Below are 23,278 nucleotides of genomic sequence, written 5' to 3' on the forward strand. Positions count from 1 at the left end.
AGCAGCTGAGGACTTTTGGACAATTAAATGCCCCATAGTTGGAGGTCTTTGAGGCACATTCTCCTGGCTGCCACACGTACCCTGCCATTTTAAGTCAATGGAATGAGAAAAAAAAAAAAAAAATCCAAATGGGCTGTAGCTGGACAGGTTTTTAGGCCTAAGGCAAAGTTTCATGTTGTTTTTTTAGATGGGAAAGATTTCAATGTTTGTAAGTCTAGAGAACGGAATCTGTACAGTGGGAGAACCTAAAGAAGAGGGATAGAGAGAGGGAGGAAGAAAGGGAGAAGGAGAATGAGGAAGAATGAATTGTAAAGGACGAACACTCCAGAAAAGGCAGGAAGAAATGGGATCCAAAGGTTATGGCTTTGAATTTAAGGCATGACATCTTATTCTCTGGGACAGTGTCTGGATATGGGTTAAGGTCGAAGGTTGTAGGGAATTGAAAGGAATTGCATTTAGTTATCTTAATTTCTGACACTAAAATAGGAGTCAAAGTATTAGGAGCCTTGTTAGCAGGTTTGATCTTGAAGAAGAGATATCCCATCTTCTGAGGCTGAAGCTAAAGAGTCAGAGTTCGATGTAGAGAAAGACTCTTTTGTAGATGTAGGATCAAGTTAAGGGAGAAGAAGCCTGATGGCATCAATATTAAAAAAATATATTTATTTATTTTTTTGAGGCAGTAAATTTGTTTTGAGACAGTGGTACAATCATGGCTTACTGTAGCCTCAACCTCTCAGGCTCCAGTGATCCTCCTACCACAGCCTCCTAAGTAGGTGGAACTACAGGCATGTGCCACCACATGCAGCTAATTACTTGTATTTATTGTAGAGACAGGGTTTTACCATGTTGCCCAGGCTGGTCTGGAACTCCTGGGCTCATGAAACGTGCCTGCCTTGGCCTCCCAAAGTGCTAGGATTACAGATGTGAGGCACTGCATCTGGCTAGCCTCAATTTTTTTAATGAAGTAGGAGGCAAGGTTATCCATTGAAGGTATTATTTATTTGCAGCTCATCTCAAGTGACAAAATTCCATACATAAGACTATAACATAAATCATATTTAATATATTAAAAATAATACTTCAAATATATCTTTCACATTAAGATGATTATCTATTATGTAAATCTTTCCTAGGTGTGTGCATCTGTTTCTTGATGTATAAACCAAAACTCTGAAATATTCTCTTGATCTAACTTCGACTTTTAAAAACTGACATTGTATTGAATTGATTAATTCTCAATCAGAAAAAAAATTGCTGTCAGACTGCAGTGCAAGTCTGCCTCAACCAAGGCAGGAGGAGGGATGGTTGGAGGTGCCTCAGGACACTCTGAAAGTTTAGCAAGCTTATCAGGGAGTCCTCAAACTAAAGCTGGCCAAAAACTTCAGCATAAAAACTATTCTGTCTGTGTATTATATATATTTACTACCAAACTTAATGAACAAAAACCATTTTTGAACCAGGTAATTTTATGTAGTATGAAAAGAAATTCATCACATGGTCATATACTGGCTAATGCTATCTAAAAGTAGACATCAAAATATTTCATAATTGGAGGGAATCTTTGGAGATTAGTAGTTTCTAATCTGGGGGCCTCAGACACCCAAAATCTATATATTGACCAGTGGAAGCTGATGATTTATTATCAAATTTGAAAGCACCTAATGGAAACCCCCACTTCATCTCTGTGAAGATTTTCAGTTCCTTTGCAGTTATTTGAAATTATTTCAATTCTGTGGGGCCGCTTCAGAAACTCCAATGGGCCTTTGTAATATTAAAATGTGGAGAATGCTTTAATCATTATTTAATCAATGAGCTTAAAAAATAGACAAAAGTGGCCGGGCGCGGTGGCTCAAGCCTGTAATCCCAGCACTTTGGGAGGCCGAGACGGGCGGATCACGAGGTCAGGAGATCGAGACCATCCTGGCTAATACAGTGAAACCCCGTCTCTACTAAAAATACAAAAAACTAGCCGGGCGGGGTGGCGGGCGCCTGTAGTCCCAGCTACTCGGGAGGCTGAGGCAGGAGAATGGCGTAAACCCGGGAGGCGGAGCTTGCAGTGAGCTGAGATCCGGCCACTGCACTCCAGCCTGGGCGACAGAGCGAGACTCCGTCTCAAGGAAAAAAAAAAAAAAAATAGACAAAAGCTTTTGAAACATGGGACTGAAGTAGGGGGAGCATTATAAAAGCCTAAGGTAATTGGTAGTGAAGAGTTGGAAAAACTCACTTAGTCTAATCTTGTAATTTACAGATGAGGAAACTGAGAAGATAAATAATTTATTCAATATCACTTGAAGGTTCATTAGTAAAAGGGCCAGCATTAGGATTTGCTCATTTTGTACTCTAGGAGTTGTTAAAAGCACTTAATATCTTCTTTTCTTAGGTGTTAGGATTTTTCATTTTTTAAATCATGCTATTTAGTGTTCTTAACATTTGAAACCCAAACGCTTTATATTTTGTTTTTGGATTGCTTTGGGAATGAGTATGTACTGTTAGAGAATGGCCCAATCCAAACAGTAGAGTTTTAATAATTTCTACTCCCTCTGCTGGCCAACTTTCCAGTAAAATGGTTTTTTAAAAAAAGAGAAAAAAAATGCAGCAGTAATTGAAACAAAAACAAAAACTTTAAAAAGTGTCTTCATTATAAAGAGGTGCCATGCCATAAAAGCCTAGCTAGTTTCAAGGTCCATTCTTCCATTCCTCATGATTTTAGGGTTATCTTCATTCAGATCTACTCTACTTACAATAGTACTTTAAACATAGCACAGAATTAAACCATTAGCATGTGAATCTGCAAAAAGAGAACTTGTTTTAGACTCTTCTACAGTTTAGACTTCAATGTGCACACTAAATGCATAACATTCGTATCAAATAATTAACATTTATATACAATTAACAAATAGGGACAAATTTTATACAGAACTTCTTCTACGCTAAGTTTTGAAAACATTTAACCCACTAGCAAGAGGTAAGACAGCACTGCCTTTTTAAAAGACAGGTCACTTGAATAGAGAATATAAGATATAACCATAAGTAGAAGTATAAACAATAATTTTTCTTCTGGTGGAATGTTTTAAAATTTCCTTTCTTACATTATTATTCTTCCTTAGGTTTTTTTAGACAGGTCATTTCTTCTTGAATGATTTTCCTTTTTCTTTTCTTTTTACTTTTTGAAGAGGGATTATTTACCGATGGTCTAAAAGAAGCACCTTCAAATTCTTCATAATTGTAGCCAAAGCAGAAATGGGATATTTAATAATTCTTACATCTCACTCATGTAGTCTTCTGACATAACAATTAAGCAGAGATCATTTTCTATGTTCAAACTTTAAAAACTTTGTAACGATAATTGGGATTTCATAACAAATGATAATAAGGGGTGTTGTGCATTGATTTTCTTGGTACCCAATAACATGCCAGTTAAAATCCAGACTTCACACTGGCACCTAAGGAACACAGCAGGATGACCAAAGCTGAGTGTCAGTCATTGTCATAGATGCAACCTGAAAGAAAAAAATACAAATTTAAATATGGTTATTAAAAACATATTCTCTAAGTAGTCCAAGTTTGGAAATGTGGGTGATTCATACTCTCTTGGTTAAGGATTAAAAAAAATAGAACTGGCTCACTTTATAAAAAACGAGTTAAACGGAAGACCATATATTTAACTTTTATTATTTAGTCTATAATTCCAACAAAATTTCTGGACAGATTGATTCTCTATTAAAATGAGACTCAAGATTATTTTACGCGGCACTTAAACATTTACTTTTTCGTAGTCACTCTGAACGAGGTTGAAGATATTAAAGATCAAGAATCGTAAGTTTAAAAGACTAAAGGACATCATGGTCAACACCATGCATCATTTCAGTTAGATTAATTTTTTATAGTTTGGAACTATATGATGCTTAGAGAATATTGGTATTACTGGTTACGAAATAAGTACCTATCTATTTGCCAAAAATGTTTATTTGTTTGGATAAAAGAAATTCTTATTATGAGTCACAGTACAATAAAAAATTTATCAAATATTTTTATACTTCTGTTTTCAAAGAAATAAATGAGGTTTTTCCTTAATTTTCCATCTTGTGGGAAATGTGGTATTGTCCCCCCATTATGCCAGGGCATTTACCTCTTCTAACATTTTCAAATGATTCAAATTCTGATCAGATTGGAAGTCTCTAATCCAACAAACTATTTTTAGTATTTATAAAAACAGTAAATTCACTATGACTGTTGGCTGGAGTGGTACTACATAAGACTTACCATCAGCAATATCATCATAGATCTCTCCGTCACTGTAAATGTAAAAAAAAAAATTTTCATTTTAAAGAAACTATCATCTTAGCATTAGAGCAATATATAGAAGATTAACAGTATGATTTTATATGGCACAATTAAGGCTTTTAAGCATAGTATGCATTTTAAAGTAGAAATAAATTTGATATTCATTATCTCTTCTTTCATTGACTTAATCTAGTCCTCTGTTTCATTTTACATACAGAATAATTAAAACATCCTTCAAGAGCATAGACTATGCCTTACTCATCTTTGTAAGACATGTTTGTTAACAATGTACTAAACATCATGGAACAACACTCCCATTGGGGGCCTTAATTCAAAGCAGCAATGGACTTTTATATCTGTTAATACCAGATTCACACTTTCACTTGAATTTCAAATGGTGAATGAAATACAATAATAATTGGCATAGGAAATGGTTGCATCACTCTCACATTTTAATTATAACTCACACATATAATAAAATATATAAATATTAGTTACAGAATAAGTAACCAAGATATTATTATTATGGTAATTCTTACATAATTTTAAAACTATTACTTATGATGATAGGCAGCATCCATAATAGTAATTTTGGCTACTTTTACACATTTTAGGTTTTGCTTGGCCCTAAATCTTTGTGGTATTTTCTATCCGACAAACATACTGAGTCCCTTCTATGTGTCAGGAGACATAAATATGAGTAAGGGACAAGCTTTGCTTTTAAGTACCTTATAATGAAACAGGAGATTATATAAGAAATAAAAATAGAGAGTATTATAAACATGAACATTGCCTTGAAATGTAAGATATACTTCTAAAATTCAGAAATGTAGGGTGACTTTGTCACTTAGACCAGACTTAGTGTTTGCTGTACAATCTCTGTGCTTTATCATGGAAGCAGCACCAGGCCCTTCAAACTGCTGCCAACTATGGCAGATGCTGTGAGTTCCCTATGTCTTCTGTTTGGATCTTTTCTCTGAGATGGAGGGAGGGTTTGGCTAATGGAAATCTCATCCAAATGCAGGAAGGATAGATTTTTCTGTCATTTATACAATAAACATTTATTAAGTATTTGCTTCAATAGGTGGTGAACCAACAATTACTTACAGAGTATGCTTTCTAAATTCTCTCAATCAGCCTGTAATAATCACTGATGTAAATGTTGTCCTATTATTTGCCACACATTCTGTCCTTAAAATTTGTATCTTTCATAGAACAAAACCTATTGAAAGTCTCATGCCTCCCACTGTGATTAATGTGCTCAGGAGAACAAAGGTATTATGATTATGTTTCTTTGGCCACTACTGGTTTGCCGACAAAGCTCTTCACACCGATTTGTGTTTTTCTGATTGGTGTCAGGTTGTTGATGGATACACAGTTTGTGACTCCTCATGGATCTTTTCATTGCGCTGAATTCTGTAAATCTTTGCATTGGCATGTGACCTAACCTGATAATGGAGTTCATTTCTTACACTGCGTTACTTGGGACAGAATCTTATGTTTCGGAGGACTCCAAAGGCACACTAGTACCAGACTGTGACAGACTGTGACAATGTCTTATTCATAAGAATAGAAGAATCATTGACGACTGTCTTTTTCTCTGGCATGCTTCCAAAAAAGGCAACATAGTACTCTACTATGCCTAGTGTGAGTGAAGCAAAGCCCTTAATTAAGGGCTAAACTATGAACTGTTAACAGGTGATATTAGCACCTACTGTGAAGTCACTAATTGGTCCCAAATTAATTCCATTCAATCAACTGCATTAGCAAGTAAAATGTAAAATATTAATGAAAAGGTTACTGGCTTTGACCAGTCTTCAGTGTTTGCTGAGAGCCTAATGAATATATAAAACTATTAACTATGAGCTGTACAATTTTAAATGAGAAGGACTTCTTGCCTATTGAAAAGAGTAGCACTTTATGAAAACCTTACCTTTATTATGGATACTAACATGTTAACGTTAGTATAGCATATTGTTTTAAAATTTATTTATGATAGTTCAGTAGGTTACATTATTTAAATAAGATTAGAAATATTTTTAAAAGAAAGGCACAAAATTCTTTTCACAAGCATAGTAGTAGAAGAAAATGTGCTTACTTGTCTGCTAGATAACTCCGAAGGACATAACCATCTATGAAGGAAAAAGAAAATACATTTCATTAATACTACAGGTTTGAAAAATCTTTAGTATTTCTTTCAGGAAATCAAAACACAATGGAGTAATCATAGTATACTGAATAATTGTATCTATCTCTGGAAATGACCCATTTTTCTTACTTGTGTCTACTTTTGTGTCCATCCTTTCTTCTCCTTTTCTCCCTAACTTTTCTGTTTCTCTAATATGTCTCTTTTTTGCTCCAATTTCAATCTTTCCTCCTTTCTCCTTTAAATAAAAAAAAGCAACGTTTTTTCATTAAGCTTCTGTAGGCTATAGAACAGAGTTCTTTCAATTTTTAATCTATTTCTTCAATGTGTTACCCCATGATCCAGTTTTAGGAAGAATTTAGTAAGCATGGATTATAAAAGTAGTTTATTGGTAAGTATTTTAAATACCACCAGATCTAAGACTTACTTTATAAAATTTTATTATATTGAGCAGACATACAACTGTATTCAACTCCCCTTTCAGATGCCAGCCAGCTATTGACTACTAGGGGGACTATGCATTGTAAATAGTCTCAAACAGGTCTCTTTTACTCTGTATGGAAGAAATTCCTTTACGGTTTTGCTATTGGACAGTATCAACATTTGCATTTCATCACTCATGGAGCAAAAGCATTATTGGAAGAGCACACACTATGGATTCTGTGATGTCTGGTTAAGTAGAAAATAAGCCATATTTTATGCAGGAAAGCTAAGTTTTGTTGTTGTTGTTATATGAGGGGCACCTTAGATTTGCCCCTCATTGTGCACATATTTCTCAGGAAAAATATAAACTATTTTTCTTAAGAAAATGCCTGCTGATATCTAATTAATATCACTAATCTTTGGAATTGTTAGTTTTGTGTTAGTGCCTAAAATCTGTTGTATGCTTGAGATTAGTACCATTTATTGCTTCCTCAATACAATCTCTAAATAATTTCTCTCAGTGAGTCAATCTATTGGTCTTGGTCCACTTTAGATCTAATTTTGGTTCTGAATCAAAGCAAGCATGTTACAAATTATAAGGAGAAAGCTCATAAGCAAAAATTAATAATACAAATGATAAACTTACTTAAATGTATTGATGTCATATTGCTATTGATTAAACATGAAAATATTTTTTAAAAGTTAGAATCATAAAACTGAATTTATACATTAACATGTAAGAAAATGAACTTTCCCTTGAAGTGTTACAGGGTAAAAAAAAAAAAAAACTCCACTAAAATATTTTATCAAGAAGCTTACCGCTTTTTAATAAAAACTATTTATAAGTATCCTATTTGGAAAATAAAGAATCAAAGTTATCCTTGAATTCTCATAGTAGGAAAGTAATGAAACATGTACCAAGATAAAAGCAAATAACATATTACTCAGAGTATAAAAAATTAGAAGTAAGAAAAGTAATGAAACACTAGGAACATATGAAAGTAATGAAACATGTCAAGATAATAAAAGCACAATAACATACTACTCAGAGTATTAAAAAATTAGAACATGTTGCACCTTCCTTCATATTTCAATTAATGCAAAAGTAGCAAAAAGTATTAATGTAAGAACATCTACAATTAATATCTATAGTCTGTGGGAAGGCTTTGATATCACAGTTCGTTTCATATTAACAGATTTTCTTTTTAAATAAGGTATACATAATAATTTAGTGTAATTTTTTTAAAGAGATAAGCTCATGTCCAACAAATTCAATTCTACATGTGTCTCTCAAAAGAGAAAAATCTCTGCAAATAACAAGCTTATAGAACAAATTGTGGATTTTGTATCAGGGTCCTCATAACTGAAATAACTTTTTATCTATACCTATACTTAGGGCTACACTAAAATTAGAACAGTCTTCTACAGATAGTAATAGCCATTGACTTCTTTTTATCAGTTAAAATTGGGGGTTCTGCTTTCATTTTGGATTTTTTCCTAAAACAAATTGGAAAATAACACAATAGTAAATGTTCCCATAATATACTCATGTTGATGTTAATAATTTAAAAATAATGATGTATATGAACTGAAGCTTTCAACACTGAAGTCAATCTCATATGATTTGGTAAGACTTCATACACTCTCTGAGCTAAAATTGGATGATAAATAGAGAAATATATAAGAGTTATAAACTGTTGTTAGAGACTGCAGTTATTCCAGCATCAGATATAAAGTTCAAAACAAAGAGAATGTGATCACCATTTTTAGAAATTAAAGATTTTTATTTGCTTACACTTTTAGGTAATCTATTTTTAAAAACTAATTTATGCTAAAATTTTGCAGGCTTAGATAAAGCACTAAATGTAGAGAGCTAAAACAGTCCTTTACATGACCAAAGTTAATCATTCATGATAAACAGCTTAATACCTCAACTTTACAAATTGCTTATAAAAACATATTCTCTTAGATTCTCAACCTGTATTTCCATTCCCTCCTATATCTGTGTGTTCAAGAGTTCTAAGGAACAGCCTTCGCCTGTGTTGAACACTTTGTTGCTGCTGTGTGTTTGTGTGAAATACATAAACATCAATAATTGGGAATATTATTTAAGAAAAATGTATTAGGGAGATGGAGTGTGAGATGGTACTGTGCTGCAGAAATGATGTGATAACATGGGGCTTGCTAGCTATAAAATCACCATTATATAGCCTTTTTACAGGGTAAATGACTTTTAATACAATACAGGTTTTGCTGTCTGGTACCTTTAAAAATCTCAGCTAAAACTTCATTCTATTAAAAGCATGATTCATGACAGTGTCAAAACAAGTGACTTACCATAAATTTTTAAATAATCTCTCCATTATAGGTCCTAGAAATATATCTATATTTTTTTGCAATAGGAAAATCTGTTTGTTCATGTTACATATCTACATTTATTATAGGGAATGTTAGTGAAAAATATAAACACATGAAATAACAACAACAACAACAATCTCATCATGGTCTGTATCATGTAGAAGGGCAGCTATGTTTAGCACTGTAATATTGTGAGTGTGGGCACACCAGGGATTCTCACATATCATATGAAATTATTATTTGGAAACCTCACATTTATAGAGCAGAACATAATGGCTTGAAACAAATGTTTTGAAATATGTGGTGGGATAGAGCCAGTTAGGAAAATAACACCCACCCCCCATACGTGCCAGTTAATTTCTTCCCCAAATGTTTGCTTGCTACAGGGCAGATGTGTCTCAGGACTAATGACTCACCTTGTAGAAGGATATTGTGAATACAGATTAACCAAGGAAATAGAAAATAATCTTTGGAAAAGTGGAAATTATCTTCATTCTAATATTTTCAAATTTTTACTTAATAAAAATGAAAATACACTATTTCATCATTATTTCATTTGTTGTGGGTAAATCCAGAAATAAAGTTAAATGTACTCAATTTGGCCTCACATAGTTTAAAAACAAGAAAATCATATTGTATAGATTTACCTAGGCAAGTGGAACAATGTCCAATTTCAGTGGAAAATGCTCATAATAAAAGAAAAAACAGTGTGTTGTGTATAATATGAATATAAATTATTATCCTAGTTTTATAAAAATGTTCACTCTTCCCCTCTTCTCTGTTTCTATTGTTATTTCCGGAACTTCATATTTGGACAACATTTTAACTTTCTAAATTTTAAAAATTTTCTTTCAGTGAGCCTGTGTTGTTTTAAAATTGAAAACAAATTATGTAAGTTAAAAAAAAATGATCAATTGGATTTGGGAAGATTGAAAGCACCTTTAAAATCCCTTGGTCTTTGATGCCTAAAGAAAATGGAGAGCATTTTGGCTACAAATAACTCAGACAAAAAGTATCTCATTCTACATTTTTTGTAGAAAGTTTTTTTCAGTCACAGGAGGTGGGAAAACTCACAGCTTATGAGACATAGAGTTATGGAATATGTATAAATATAAGCAAGAAACTAAACATTTGGCAATGTGCCAGAAATTTATATTGAAGATTTCAATGCCTACACAGTAGGAGCTTCTACAAGTTCATGGGTGAGGCTTGATCGAATGTGATAATGCCTGTAAAAGTGGCTTATGCCCCATTCCGTATTGTAAGGGATTGTTGTTCTTGCTTTAGCCTTTAATTGTTATCGTTACAAACTTTAGGTTGAAATAGGCTATGCTTTTCTTTCTCTGATGGATTAAAGAAGAATGGAGGGTAAGGATAACATTAGTTTCACCTTGGTGCTCGGTTACAAATGCAAAGGCATCTGTAATCAGAAGATGCAGAAATAAGGAACCAAAAGATTTAGAGGCTCTGCAATGGCATATAACAATCTAACTACATCACTAAAGCCAAAGGAGAGAACTTCTGTCTTCTAACCAGTTAAAGTATTCAGCGGACTTGTTTCTGTGAGTGTCTGTATGTCAGACTTTCATCTGGCTATCCAACTGCAGTTTCCAAATTGTTTCTTTCAATCCAGCAAGGCCCACGCAAGGTGCAAGGCATTGTGTAATGTGTTGACAATACAATGTTGAGAACATTTCATTGAAGTGACTCTGAAGCTCAGATTCTAATAAGAGTGATAGATTGATAAAACAATAATGACAATGACAGCAGCAAAAGAAGTATCATGGTAGAGTTGGGGAGAGATTAACTGTGATGGTGTGGCTGGGAGTAGGGACTGGGGGTGCTTCTAATTTTAGATGACAACTGCGTTGTTTTTAATAGAGAATCATGGGCATTTCAAGTTGAATTCCTAGCATAGTAGGATGAAACACATAATTTTTTTTTTTTTTTTTTTTTTTGAGACAGAGTCTCGCTCTGTCAACCAGACAGGAGTGCAGAGGCGCAGTTTCGGCTAACTGCAACCTCTGCCTCCTGGGTTCAAGCGATTCTCCTGCCTCAGCTTCTCTAGTAGCTGGATTATAGGTGTGCGCCAACATGCCTAGCTAATTTTGTATTTTTGGTGGAGAAGGTGTTTCGTCATGTTGGCCAGGCTGGTCTCAAACTCCTGACGTAAAGTGATCTGCCCACCTCTGCCTCCCAAAGTCCTGGGATTATAGGCATGAGCTACTGCGGCTGGCCAAAACACGAGATTTATTCAGGGAATGACAAGTGAATAGTTTGTATTTCTGGAGTGTCAGTTGTAGATGGAAAACAGCAGTGGGTGAGGGTAAGCCTAGATGATAAAGAGTTTTATGTGCTAGCCTAAATACTGTATTTTTTAAAATAATATTTGAATAACATTGTGGGGAAATGGATTCTGAGTGTAAGGGCAAAGATAGACGTATCACTACAAAGGCTATTGCAATCATCTAGGAAAGGGAGGGTTAAACAATCTTATAGAGGTGTGTGAAGAATGAATTAGCTATTTTTAAAAATTAAGAATGTCAAGGACCCAGTCCATGGAAGGAGTAAGCAGGTTTGTAAAAATTAAGAAAGGCAGGAGGTTAGGAAAAATAAAACTGAAATTAAGTAGATAAGGTGATTAAACCATAGAATAATACTTAACCTGAAAGTCAGTAACATGCTCCTAGTGCCTCTCCCTTACACCCGCATCCTTACCATGTGAGTAACTGCATATCCAACTGACAGTACTTGCATTTAAAAATTTTTTCACTGATGGCTTTTCTCTGGCTTCTGGCTACCTTCCCAGGAATAGGCTTCAGCTCCTGAAGGACAGGAGTTGGTGTATAAATATCCCAATTTGTTTCCCACTGGATGGGATAACACTAACACTTGGGGGTCTCCAGTAGGATCAAGCTCCAATAATCCAAGTGGTAACTTTTTGATAATAAGACTTTATTGGCTGCCTTCGCTCCCCTATCTCATTTCTCCACTTGCCACTGGCATTTTTGCCGAATCACTTTATGGGGAAGCCAAACACAGTGCAATCAAACTAGAACTCAGGACTAAGAAACTCAATCAAAACCGCTCAACTACATGGAAACTGAACAACCTGCTCCTGAATGACTACTGGGTATATAACGAAACGAAGGCAGAAATAAAGATGTTCTTTGAAACCAATGAGAACAAAGATACAACATACCAGAATCTCTGGGACACATTTAAAGCAGTGTGTAGAGGGAAATTTATAGCACTAAATGCCCACCAGAGAAAGCAGGAAAGATCTAAAATTGACACCCTAACATCACAATTAAAAGAACCAGAGAAGCAAGAGCAAACACATTCAAAAGCTAGCAGAAGGCAAGAAATAACTAAGATCAGAGCAGAACTGAAGGAGATAGAGACACAAAAAATCCTCCAAGAAATCAATGAATCCAGGAGCTGGCTTTTTGAAAAGATCAACAAAATTGATAGACCACTAGTAAGACTAATAAAGAAGAAAAGAGAGAAGAATCAAATAGAAGCAATAAAAAATGATAAAGGGGATATCACCACCGACCCCACAGAAATACAAACCACCATCAGAGAATACTATAAACACCTCTATGCAAATAAACTAGAACACCTAGAAGAAATGGATAATTTCCTGGACACTTACACTCTCCCAAAACTAAACCAGGAAGAAGTTGAATCCCTGAATAGACCAATAGCAGGCTCTGAAATTGAGGCAATAATTAAGAGCCTACCAACCAAAAAAAGTCCAGGACCAGACGGATTCACAGCCGAATTCTACCAGAGGTACAAGGAGGAGTTGGTACCATTCCTTCTGAAACTATTCCAATCAATAGAAAAAGAGGAAATCCTCCCTAACTCATTTTATGAGGCCAACATCATCCTGATACCAAAGCCTGACAGAGATACAACAAAAAAAGACAATTTTAGACCAATATCCCTGATGAACATCGATGCAAAAATCCTTAGTAAAATATTGGCAAATCAAATCCAGCAGCACATCAAAAAGCTTATCCACCATGATCAAGTGGCCTTCAACCCTGGGATGCAAGGCTGGTTCAACATACGCAAATCAATAAACGTAATCCAGCATATAAACAGAACCAAAGACAAAAACCACATGATTATCTCAATAGAGCAGAAAAGGCCTTTGACAAAATTCAACAGCCCTTCATGATAAAAACTCTCAATAAATTCGGTATTGATGGAATGTATCTCAAAATAATAAGAGTTATTTATATTATATACCATCTCACACTAGTTAGAATGGCAATCATTAAAAAATCAGGAAACAACAGGTGCTGGAGAGGATGTGGAGAAACAGGAACGTTTTTACACTATTGGTGGGACTGTAAACTGGTTCAACCATTGTGGAAAACTGTGGCAATTCCTCAAGGATCTAGAACTAGAAATACCATTTGACCCAGCCATCCCATTACTAGGGATATACCCAAAAGATTATAAGTCATGCTGCTATAAAGACACATGCACACATATGTTTATTGTGGCACTATTCACAATAGCAATGACTTGGAATCAACCCAAATGTCCATCAGTGACAGACTGGATTAAGAAAATGTGGCACATATACACCATGGAATACTATGCAGCCATAAAAAGGATGAGTTTGTGTCCTTTGTAGGGGCATGGATGCAGCTGGAAACCATCATTCACAGCAAACTATCACAAGGACAGAAAACCAAATGCTGCATGTTCTCACTCATAGGTGGGAATTGAACAATGAGATCACTTGGACACAGGAAGGGGAATATCACACACCAGGTCCTCTTGTGGGGTGGGGGGAGGGATAGCATTAGGAGATATACCTAATGTAAATGACGAGTTAATGGGTGCAGCACACCAACATGGCACATGTATACGTATGTAACAAACCTTCATGTTGTGCATATGTACCCTAGAACTTAAAGTATAATAAATAAAATAAAATAAAATAAATCTACAATTATTAAGTAACATAACAGTTAAAAAAAAGAGAAAAAATCCAGCCCATAGAAAGTCTTTACACAAAAAGCAACATGTATAGAAGTGCTACCATATAATCATGTGGTTTCCATCCCGTCTGAGATGTACCCCAAAGCCATCTAAGAATTTAGGTAGTTAACAATGAACTTGGAAACTGTAAAGTGCATTGATACTGCAGCAGAAAGAAAAAAGATATTTAAATGAAACTCTTGACTGTAATCTATCAGAAGTTTATGAAACCTTTTCACCTCTAATTCTTAGAAGATGACACATTCTAAGAGAACAGGGGACCTCCAGTATTTGTAATAGTACTTAGAATTATTGATGTTCAAGTAGAAAATGATATTAGATTATGCAGTTATTCTGAATGGCTACTTATTCTTTTTTTTTTTTTTTTTTTTTTGAGACGGAGTCTTGCTCTGTCGCCCAGGCTGGAGTGCAGTGGCCGGATCTCAGCTCACTGCAAGCTCCGCCTCCCGGGTTTACGCCATTTCCTGCCTCAGCCTCCCGAGTAGCTGGGACTACAGGCTCCCGCCACCTCGCCCGGCTAGTTTTTTGTATTTTTTTTAGTAGAGACGGGGTTTCACTGTGTTAGCCAGGATGGTCTCGATCTCCTGACCTCGTGATCCGCCCGTCTCGGCCTCCCAAAGTGCTGGGATTACAGGCGTGAGCCACCGCGCCCGGCCTACTTATTCTTAAAGTCTGCTGGTTCCTAGGAAGATAAGAGTCTCTTCTCTCTTCTCTGAATTTCTCTTACTGGTGCCATATCTATTCCTGTCCATCGATATCCATACATGTTTGTTGATGAGATCATCACATCCTTGTTACTTAGGATATGTGAAGATCCATGCTGATCCAAGGACCAGCAGCATCAATTAATTACCTGGGAGCCTGAAAACCCGTAGAATGTCATGCCATTTTTATAAATGTAAGATGGGAAAAAATAAGCAAAAAAAAAAAAAAAAAAAAAAGAAGAATGTCAGACCTCACTTCTACATTTTCAACAAGATCCCCATTGATGTGTATGTACTTCAAAGTTGCAGGAGCATTGCTTTAGATAAGACTTGCTGCTAAGCATGGGAGACTTAGGTCACTATGGCAAGATTTTCTTCTACCATACCAAGGGCAAGATATGCACAAGCTTCAGCTTGTGCCCCGGAGAGAGGTCTATGTGACAAATACTAGGACAATTCTCTGTTGTGAAAAATGGGAAATTTTTGGAAAGTAGAGGACAGAAAACATATCATTTAGACTTATCACCATATTGAGACTTTTTTTTTGGTATTTAATTTTTTTTTTGTTCAGTTTCTCTTATTTGCATGATTTTATAACATGGCTATAAATCCTACCCCAAATTACACAGCTTTCTTACTTTTTCTACCATATGTCATGAGAGATTCATCATATTACTATCATAATTTTCATTTAGAACATTCAATTGGGTATATTCATCATAACATTTAATAATTTAAAAATCTGAATTTTTAAATATTTTTTGATGCAATTTGATGCTTATAGTTCTTTTTGCACTTATGGCTATTCCCTAAGGTAGATCCTTGCAAATCCTAGTCTGAATGGGGGTTTTCTTTGTCCCCTGGGGATCTTTCTACACATTATCTTCAGTGAACTTCCAATCTTAATATTACACTGCCACGGCCCTTTATCTTTTGTACCCACATTCCGTATTTTCCTTTGAAAAGCCAACCACACCTCCTCCGTGATAAACTTTACATCCATTTCCTCCACCCTTGAGTCACTGTGTTTTATTCTTGAAACTCCATTTCAATTCCTGTCCCTGAGTCACCTTCCTCCCATTAAAATTAAACTCAGAGTCCATGTTTTCCATGCAGATTGACTAAGCTGATATGGGGCAGCTGTGGTGGCTATTCAGTTTCAAATATAAGACAATGTAATTTTGAATTACTCTTCTCTGGATTTTAAATAAGCTTTTTTTTTAAAAAATTTGATAAACATATTTTCATCTGTCAGCTTTCTTTTATTTTCTATTTTTTTGTTGTTGTTGTTTGTTTCTTGAGTCAGGGTATCACTCTGTCACCCCAGCTGGAGTGTAGCAGTGGGATCATGGCTCACTGCAGCTTGGAACTCCTCAGCTCAAGTGATTTTTTCTGCCTTAGCCTCCCAAGTAGCTGGGACTACAGGCACACACCACTATATCTGGCTAATTTTTCTTTGATTTTTAGTAAAGACTAGGTCTTGCTATGTTGCTCAGGCTGGTCTCAAACTCCTGAGTTCAAGCAATCATCCTGTCTCAGCCTCCCAAAGTGCTGGGATTACAGGCATGAGCCACCGCACCTGGCTCCCATCTGTCAACTTTAATAGCTGATAAAGTCAAAGGAGACGGGAACGTTTTTGGATTTATTTGGACTAGTATGTTGCACTAAGTGTGTTCAAATAAGAAATGAAAACAAGTGAATTTGCAAGATAAGAAAACCGGAAATTCTAGGTGTGAAATATCCAGAATTCTACACAATTCTGTATAATTTGAAATTCTACATAATTTTAAAACCAGGCCAGAGCAAGAGACACTGTCTACTTTAGCACAGTGGTTCTGACTTTAGTGTATACATGAACGAGCTAGGGAAAAAGTTATCATCACGTTTTTACCTGATTTCTAGAACTCATGTTTCAGCAAGTCAAGGGTGGGTCCAGGAAACTGTGATTTTAATACACACACAAGGGCTTTCTGATGCTGATAGTCTGTAGGACTGCATTTTGAGAAGCAGTAATTTGGCATTATTTTTGACACAGAGTATATAGATAGTATGTGGTAAATAGAAAGAGAATAAAATACATTGATTTCAGTACAGCATAATGACCAACTTCTGAATGACTGCCACAATTTACAAAGGATAGAGCAAAAAGATAGAACAGTTAGTAAACACAGAGTCGTCACTAAAACATGTCTGGTTGTTAAATTCTGGGGTGACATATATGTATATATTGTAGTATAAGCAGTGACTTACATTTCCCTTCTTCATTTCTGCAGAGAACTTTTGTATCATCTGTGTTTTGTATAACTTCTAGAGATTCACCAGGTTTTACCTGTAGATCTCTGGTTCCCCACTTTTTAGAAGTTACAGAAGTTGTAACTTTAGTTGAATATAGGACTCTAATTTCACCATCATACTAAAAAAAAGAGAACAATATTTAAATTATTGGTTTATATGCATTATTGAAACAACTTATTTATTAATTGATTTATTAAAAAGGTATTTGCCAAAGAGATAATCAGTGTTTTAGAAATAGGAATATTAGGAATATTAAAGAAAATTTTGAGGGACAAACATCATTCATAACCTCATCAACCTAATATAACAATTATTTTAAACCTTCTTATTAAGGTTCAAAGGACAGCTAAATTTAGATGATTATCATAGTATGAATACTGTGCATATTATAGCTTGCTTAATCTTTTATAAAAATAAACTTAAATCTAAAATAAAATTTTGTTCAAAATAAAAGGGTTATCATAGCTAACGCTAATATTGATAATTACACTTTAAAGTGTGCATTTTGGTACTTAAAAATCATTGGATTTTTCAGTAGAGCTTTGTAGTTTGTATAATATTTAGATATGACATACTTTAAATTTTTTCCTGAAGTCTTTTTCTTCTTTTTCCTGTTTTTTTAGCTTCTTAAGGTCCTTTTCTTCTGTCTTAGCTTTTCCAATATTAGCTCCTTGACTAGGATGGCAGAACACACATAAAACAACACTTTGTTTAGAAAATATTAAAAGAATAGTCCATAACAGAGACAATTCATAACATTATATTTTTAACTTTTTGTTTCAGTTAATTCTTTTTGTTAGAAATCCAGTAACTGTGGTCGTAATAAATGATGACATTTCATAATGTAGAAGGGTTTCCTCAAGCGAATATAGACTATGAGAATTAAAATGGGAGTGAGAGATTAGATTCCTTCTTATACTGAACCACATAAAATCACTGAGTCATGGTTTAAACATGGTTGCATGTCAGCGGTTTCATATGACTTAATCTATTCTTAAACCTCCCTAAATTATCAACCCTTTCTAGATAATTATGTAGCTTGGCAAATGTCATAAGAAGGGATTTTTAAAAAAGAAGACTTCAAAAAAGAATCAATTTTTATGGTTTATAACATTTATATGTTATGTTGTTCAAATCTACTTAAAATGCAGCCAGAGTTTTGGTTAATAAAAAAAATCTTGTGTAACAGTTAAGATTTTTGATATTATAAGAAGGAGCTTTTAAAAAAAATGGCTATTATTGATCTTTATCTTCATCACTTTATCAATTGTCCATGTGTGTGTTTGTGTGTGTGTGTGTGTGTGTGTGAGTGAAAGAGAGAGAGAGAGACAGAGGTGGGAGAGGGAGAAAGTAAGAAAGATAAGCACATCCTAAGTGTTTAGATGAGTTAATAGACTTATTTTTTTAACTGCTAGGATCCAGGTATAGAAATCCACTATATTTTGTAGATACCAATTACCCTAATATAAGTGAATATGCCTAAAACAGTGATTTTCTAGCCTGTCCACACAGAGGATCACCTGGGAAGCTTTTAAAGCATACTACTGCTCTTGCCCAATTCCTGGACATTCTAATTTAAATTAATTTAAAGATTTAATTTAGTCTGAGCGAGGTCCATGTAGTGATGGACACATTTTAAGAGCTTCCCGCATGATATTAATTTGTAACCAAAGTTGAAAACCATTCACTAGGGTTAAATTATGAATGGTAGGGAAGGGCTGTAGATATCTTTAGTGAGCATTTTAAAAATTAGAATATAAGAATTTTTATTTAGATGATCTAAGATAAAGTTTTGTTTGTAACCAATTTATTTTAAGTTTAATTCTCAATTTTGGAATCTTAGCTTTTAGTTCATTCATTGTGGAAAGAACTGGCACAATATCTAGCTCAGGCTCTGCGAATGCCCGCAGTACTGCCTGTGGTAGTCTGGGCATTTGTGGAAATACTGTCCCAGATGAACTCTCTGGGGCAATCAGAATATACATGAAACTTAGAAATGCCCTACAAGGTATCTTTTCAAAATTTTATTGAAATTTATTTAAAAATAGAATATGACATTGGAGAACACAAACTTGCTTTAAACTCTGAAAATAAGCAAAATGGGGAAGAAAATTGTCCATATCCCATAAAGCTTAGTCAGCTGGGGTTTATTTTGTTTGAAGAATACAGCCCGTGTGTGACTCTGGGTTCCTAGAGTGATTTTATGGAATGTGATGGCATTTCTACAGTAATATAAAGCAAAAAAAAAAAAAAAAAAAAGTATTAACAACTGTAAAGGATCGAAACACCACTGGTGAGAAATAGTAAAACTTGAACATATTACTGAAGATTCCATTTTTGTTTCACGGAGAATTAAAAAAAGGGCAACGATTCTCTTTTCATGTTTCTTATTTGTGTTGCCTGTGGAACTTGATCTTCATATATGAATGATGGCATATTTTCCCTTCAGAGTCTTTGATCTTGATACTCTCTCTAGTTCCATAAAATTAGTTTAACAATTTTGGCAAAAATTAATACTTAGCATTTACTAATGCATTTTTACCAGTACAACTCAGAAGACACCACTTACTGCATTCCATTTTTGTTACTTTCATCCTTTATTCAAATACAAGATCTTTTGAGTCATCTTTCTTTTTTCCTGAAAAAGCTAGATAGGTGTTCTTGCTTTTATACCCAGTATGTATCAAATCATTTCATGTATTTATTGGATTATGAGAAAGCATCCTACCATGTTATTTTCTATTTCAAAAAAAAAAATCCAAAAGGCACTCCTTTTGTATTACTTGATATTAACTGATTTTATACAATTTTAGCCTAAAATTAATTTTTTAAGATTTGAATGTAACCTACCTAAAAGTCCATTTACAAATAAATCTTTTTTTTTTCTTTTTTTCATAAAGGAAACTATCTTGCAGAAGACAGAGGTGGCTTGAACAAGATGAGTGAGAGCTGAGAGCTGAGATGTAAGCTAAGAAGTATATTCAAGAAAAAAAGGTTTGGGGAAAACAGTACAAATAAAGAGAGGAGAAGAATCAATGAGACTAGTTGTGACCGAGATCTTAAACATGTTTCCCAGTGAATGAATGAATAAATAAACCAGACATCAGTGAGTCACAGGCCCAAGGTTAATCAGGAAACAAGGAGCAGAACCAGGGGGATGGAAGAGAATGAGGGGAGAAAGGGGTGGAGGTTGGGATGAAGGATTGGGGGTACCTACTCTCAAACCTCGCAGGGAGGTAGAGCTGAGATCGGAAGGAAACACAGCGTTAGAGAGGAGGTCAGAGCCAACAGGATTGCACACAGTAGACACACAATCCCACTGGCTTTTTATTTCAGTTGAATTTTCTTGAGTATTCTCATTTTCATTACTTCATTGTAATGGAAGCATTTTAATTACCTCATCTCTGCTGATGAAATAGGGAAATCAGAGGTATCCACATCATCGTAAACTTCATCTCCCATGTCTAACAAAAGACAAAATATCAAAGGTTGAAGCACTGTTAGTTTAGATTTTGATATGAGCATTCAATGACCTTTTTAATATAAAGATTGCTTCAAGGACAATAAAAGTTTTCCTAGTGTCTCGGTACATTTCTCCTGGAAGCATTGTCTGCTTCTGAAAGGGGAGAGGTTATTACTTGCCGTGGGTTAAATTATCCTCAAAAAACCAGTGACCATAATGATAATCATTGTTATCTGGAAAAAAACTCATGGAACAGTGGCTATGACTATCTATATCTACAAGTGCAATGAATGTCAGAAGTGGCAAATTGCTGATAAACAAATCAACATTACTGGCCATTGGCAGGATGAAGTGGAGATAGAAATTGAGATTCTTATGGGATTTAGGGTGCTGTGATAATATATATCATCCTATTTAAATGTCCCCCTCCCGCCTTCCTTCCTCCTTTCCTTCGCCTCACTGATCTGTTTCCCATTACCTTTTACCTTACAGTGATATTAGGAGTGGCACCACCTTTAAATGGAAAGATTATTTCTTTTAACTAAATACTCCTGATACCAACAGGTACTGAGAAACAGTATTGGCAGAAAAGTTGTCGTGACCTTAACTGGTTCAACGGCTTTTCCAATCATTAGAGCTTTTTCTCCCTTCTAGACTTCTTATTAATAAGGTCAGCGTGGGCGGATCACAAGGTTAGGAGATTGAGACCATCCTGGCTAACACGGTGAAACCCCGTCTCTACTAAAATTACAAAAAATTAGCCGGGCATGGTGACGGGCCCCTGTAGTCCCAGCTACTCAGGAGGCTGAGGCAGGAGAATGGCGTGAACCCGGGAGGCGGAGCTTGCTGTGAGCCCGGACTGCGCCACTGCACTCCAGCCTGGGCGAGAGTGCGAGACTCCGTGTCAAAAATAAAACAAAACAAAATATAATAAAATAAATAAAAAATTAAGGAAGAATGCTTACTCTCTGCAACTATTAATTGCTCTACAGCCAATGAAGCTGAAGAGATTGAGTTGGAGAAATTGCAAGTATTTTAAGGAGTCATTACCGTAAAAAGTTTAAATGCTCTCTGGTAGTGGCAAGGAATTGATTTCCTTTATAAATTCCCCCCCTCCATATCCTCCACCCTCGTGTGTACTCAGGTTAATTAATTTCACACGATGAAACTGTATGAAACATAAATACTTTGAAAAATATCATCTAGAAGGGTCAAAAGCTACTACTCTGTGCACATGCACTTAAAACATATTTAAGAACAACAAGCAATTCTAACAAAACCTTATTTTTTACAGAATTGATTACTTTTGTTCCATTTTACACCTACTTTTTGAAGAGTTAATTTTTTGAATACTTTAAAAATATTATAGATTGGAATACAAGCTTATTATCAGGCACTGATCAGTTTGAGTTTATCCCTTACATGTTTTCACATAACTGAAAAGACAGCTCTAATGTCAGATAAAGGGTCTATAGATGAATAGATTACCTGTGTGTTGGTTTTTCTTTTAATATGCTTATAAGTTAAAATAAACTTTTTGAAAGTCCCTGAATATTCTTAAGACAACATTTTATTTTGTTCAAAGTAAATTTTAAAAACATCTAAAGATCTGTCTCAGCAGGGAAAAAACAGTAACTGATTGAAATTGTATAAAGAAGCTGTTATATTTAACATTTACCAAATACAATATAAACTATCCATTTAAATATTCAAAGAAATTAGATTTAGAAGAGCCTTACTGGCATGTAATCTGGCATGTTTTTAGATATCCTAATGCCGAAGTCTCATGTATCAAGCTTGGACTGAATTGGGGCTGGGGGACACAGGGAAAATGGGTGCTCATCCCTTCCCACTTATCCCTAACCCAATAGTGGCTCCTGGAAGAACAGTTTAAAAACTATCAATCTTTTTTATTTTTCTCATCTTGCTATTTTATCATTGAGCACCTGTGGCCACCCATGGTAAAGTTACTTGCTCAAGGTTACACAATTTATTATTTTCAGAGTCAGGACTTTAATGCAGTTACTGTGACTATATCCAATGCTTTCACACTACCACACTGCAAGAAATGAACATATAGAACATACTATTAGTTTTTATTACTTACCCAATTGTGTAGGAGGAGCAGGGAAACTACAAAGAAAGTGACAACACAATTATAATCAGACTAACACGAACACAGAAATTGATTCAGTAGGAGAGTATAAAGAGGCAACAGCCTGGAGGCATATTAGGTTACTTCATCTGTTGACCATTATTTCTATCTCATCCTCCATTTCTCCGCTAAGTCCGTTTCTGTTTATCAATTTGGAACTTAGCAAGACAATTTTTGAACCCCAAATGTTTGCCAAAACGTGCAGAATCAAGATACTCAATTGGTTTATTTTGCCCACAGCCATTGGATCAAAATTTCCAGATTTGTTATATGAGGTTTGGGTATAATATCACACCAGAGTAAATGAAAAGGATTCAGTATTTTGGAGGCATTGTGGCATACATATCTCTGCCTCCAAACTGCTTATTTAAAGAGTAGAAATACAGACTCAAAATTAACAGAGGTCATAGGAATATGACCATGTT

At 35.0% G+C, this 23,278-nt stretch overlaps 1 protein-coding gene across 3 annotated transcripts in view; it reads right to left on the reverse strand.

The window, feature by feature from the left end:
• Window positions 1-2,445: 2,445 nt before the first annotated feature.
• FYB1 (FYN binding protein 1) overlaps window positions 2,446-23,278 on the reverse strand; it is a 165,889-nt gene continuing 145,056 nt past the window's right edge. For all 3 annotated transcript variants that reach the window (XM_025389107.1, XM_025389108.1, XM_025389106.1), the window contains 7 exons: window positions 22,806-22,831; window positions 20,633-20,699; window positions 17,811-17,910; window positions 17,191-17,353; window positions 6,383-6,416; window positions 4,264-4,295; window positions 2,446-3,500 (listed from right to left, as the gene is read on the reverse strand). In XM_025389107.1, the coding sequence (XP_025244892.1) occupies window positions 3,478-3,500; window positions 4,264-4,295; window positions 6,383-6,416; window positions 17,191-17,353; window positions 17,811-17,910; window positions 20,633-20,699; window positions 22,806-22,831 (445 nt within the window). In that variant the 3' untranslated portion in view covers window positions 2,446-3,477. The remainder of the gene's footprint in view (window positions 3,501-4,263; window positions 4,296-6,382; window positions 6,417-17,190; window positions 17,354-17,810; window positions 17,911-20,632; window positions 20,700-22,805; window positions 22,832-23,278) is intronic.

The sequence above is a fragment of the Theropithecus gelada genome, chromosome 6 (assembly GCF_003255815.1).
Source record: "Theropithecus gelada isolate Dixy chromosome 6, Tgel_1.0, whole genome shotgun sequence".
Classification (NCBI taxonomy): Eukaryota; Metazoa; Chordata; class Mammalia; order Primates; family Cercopithecidae; genus Theropithecus; species Theropithecus gelada.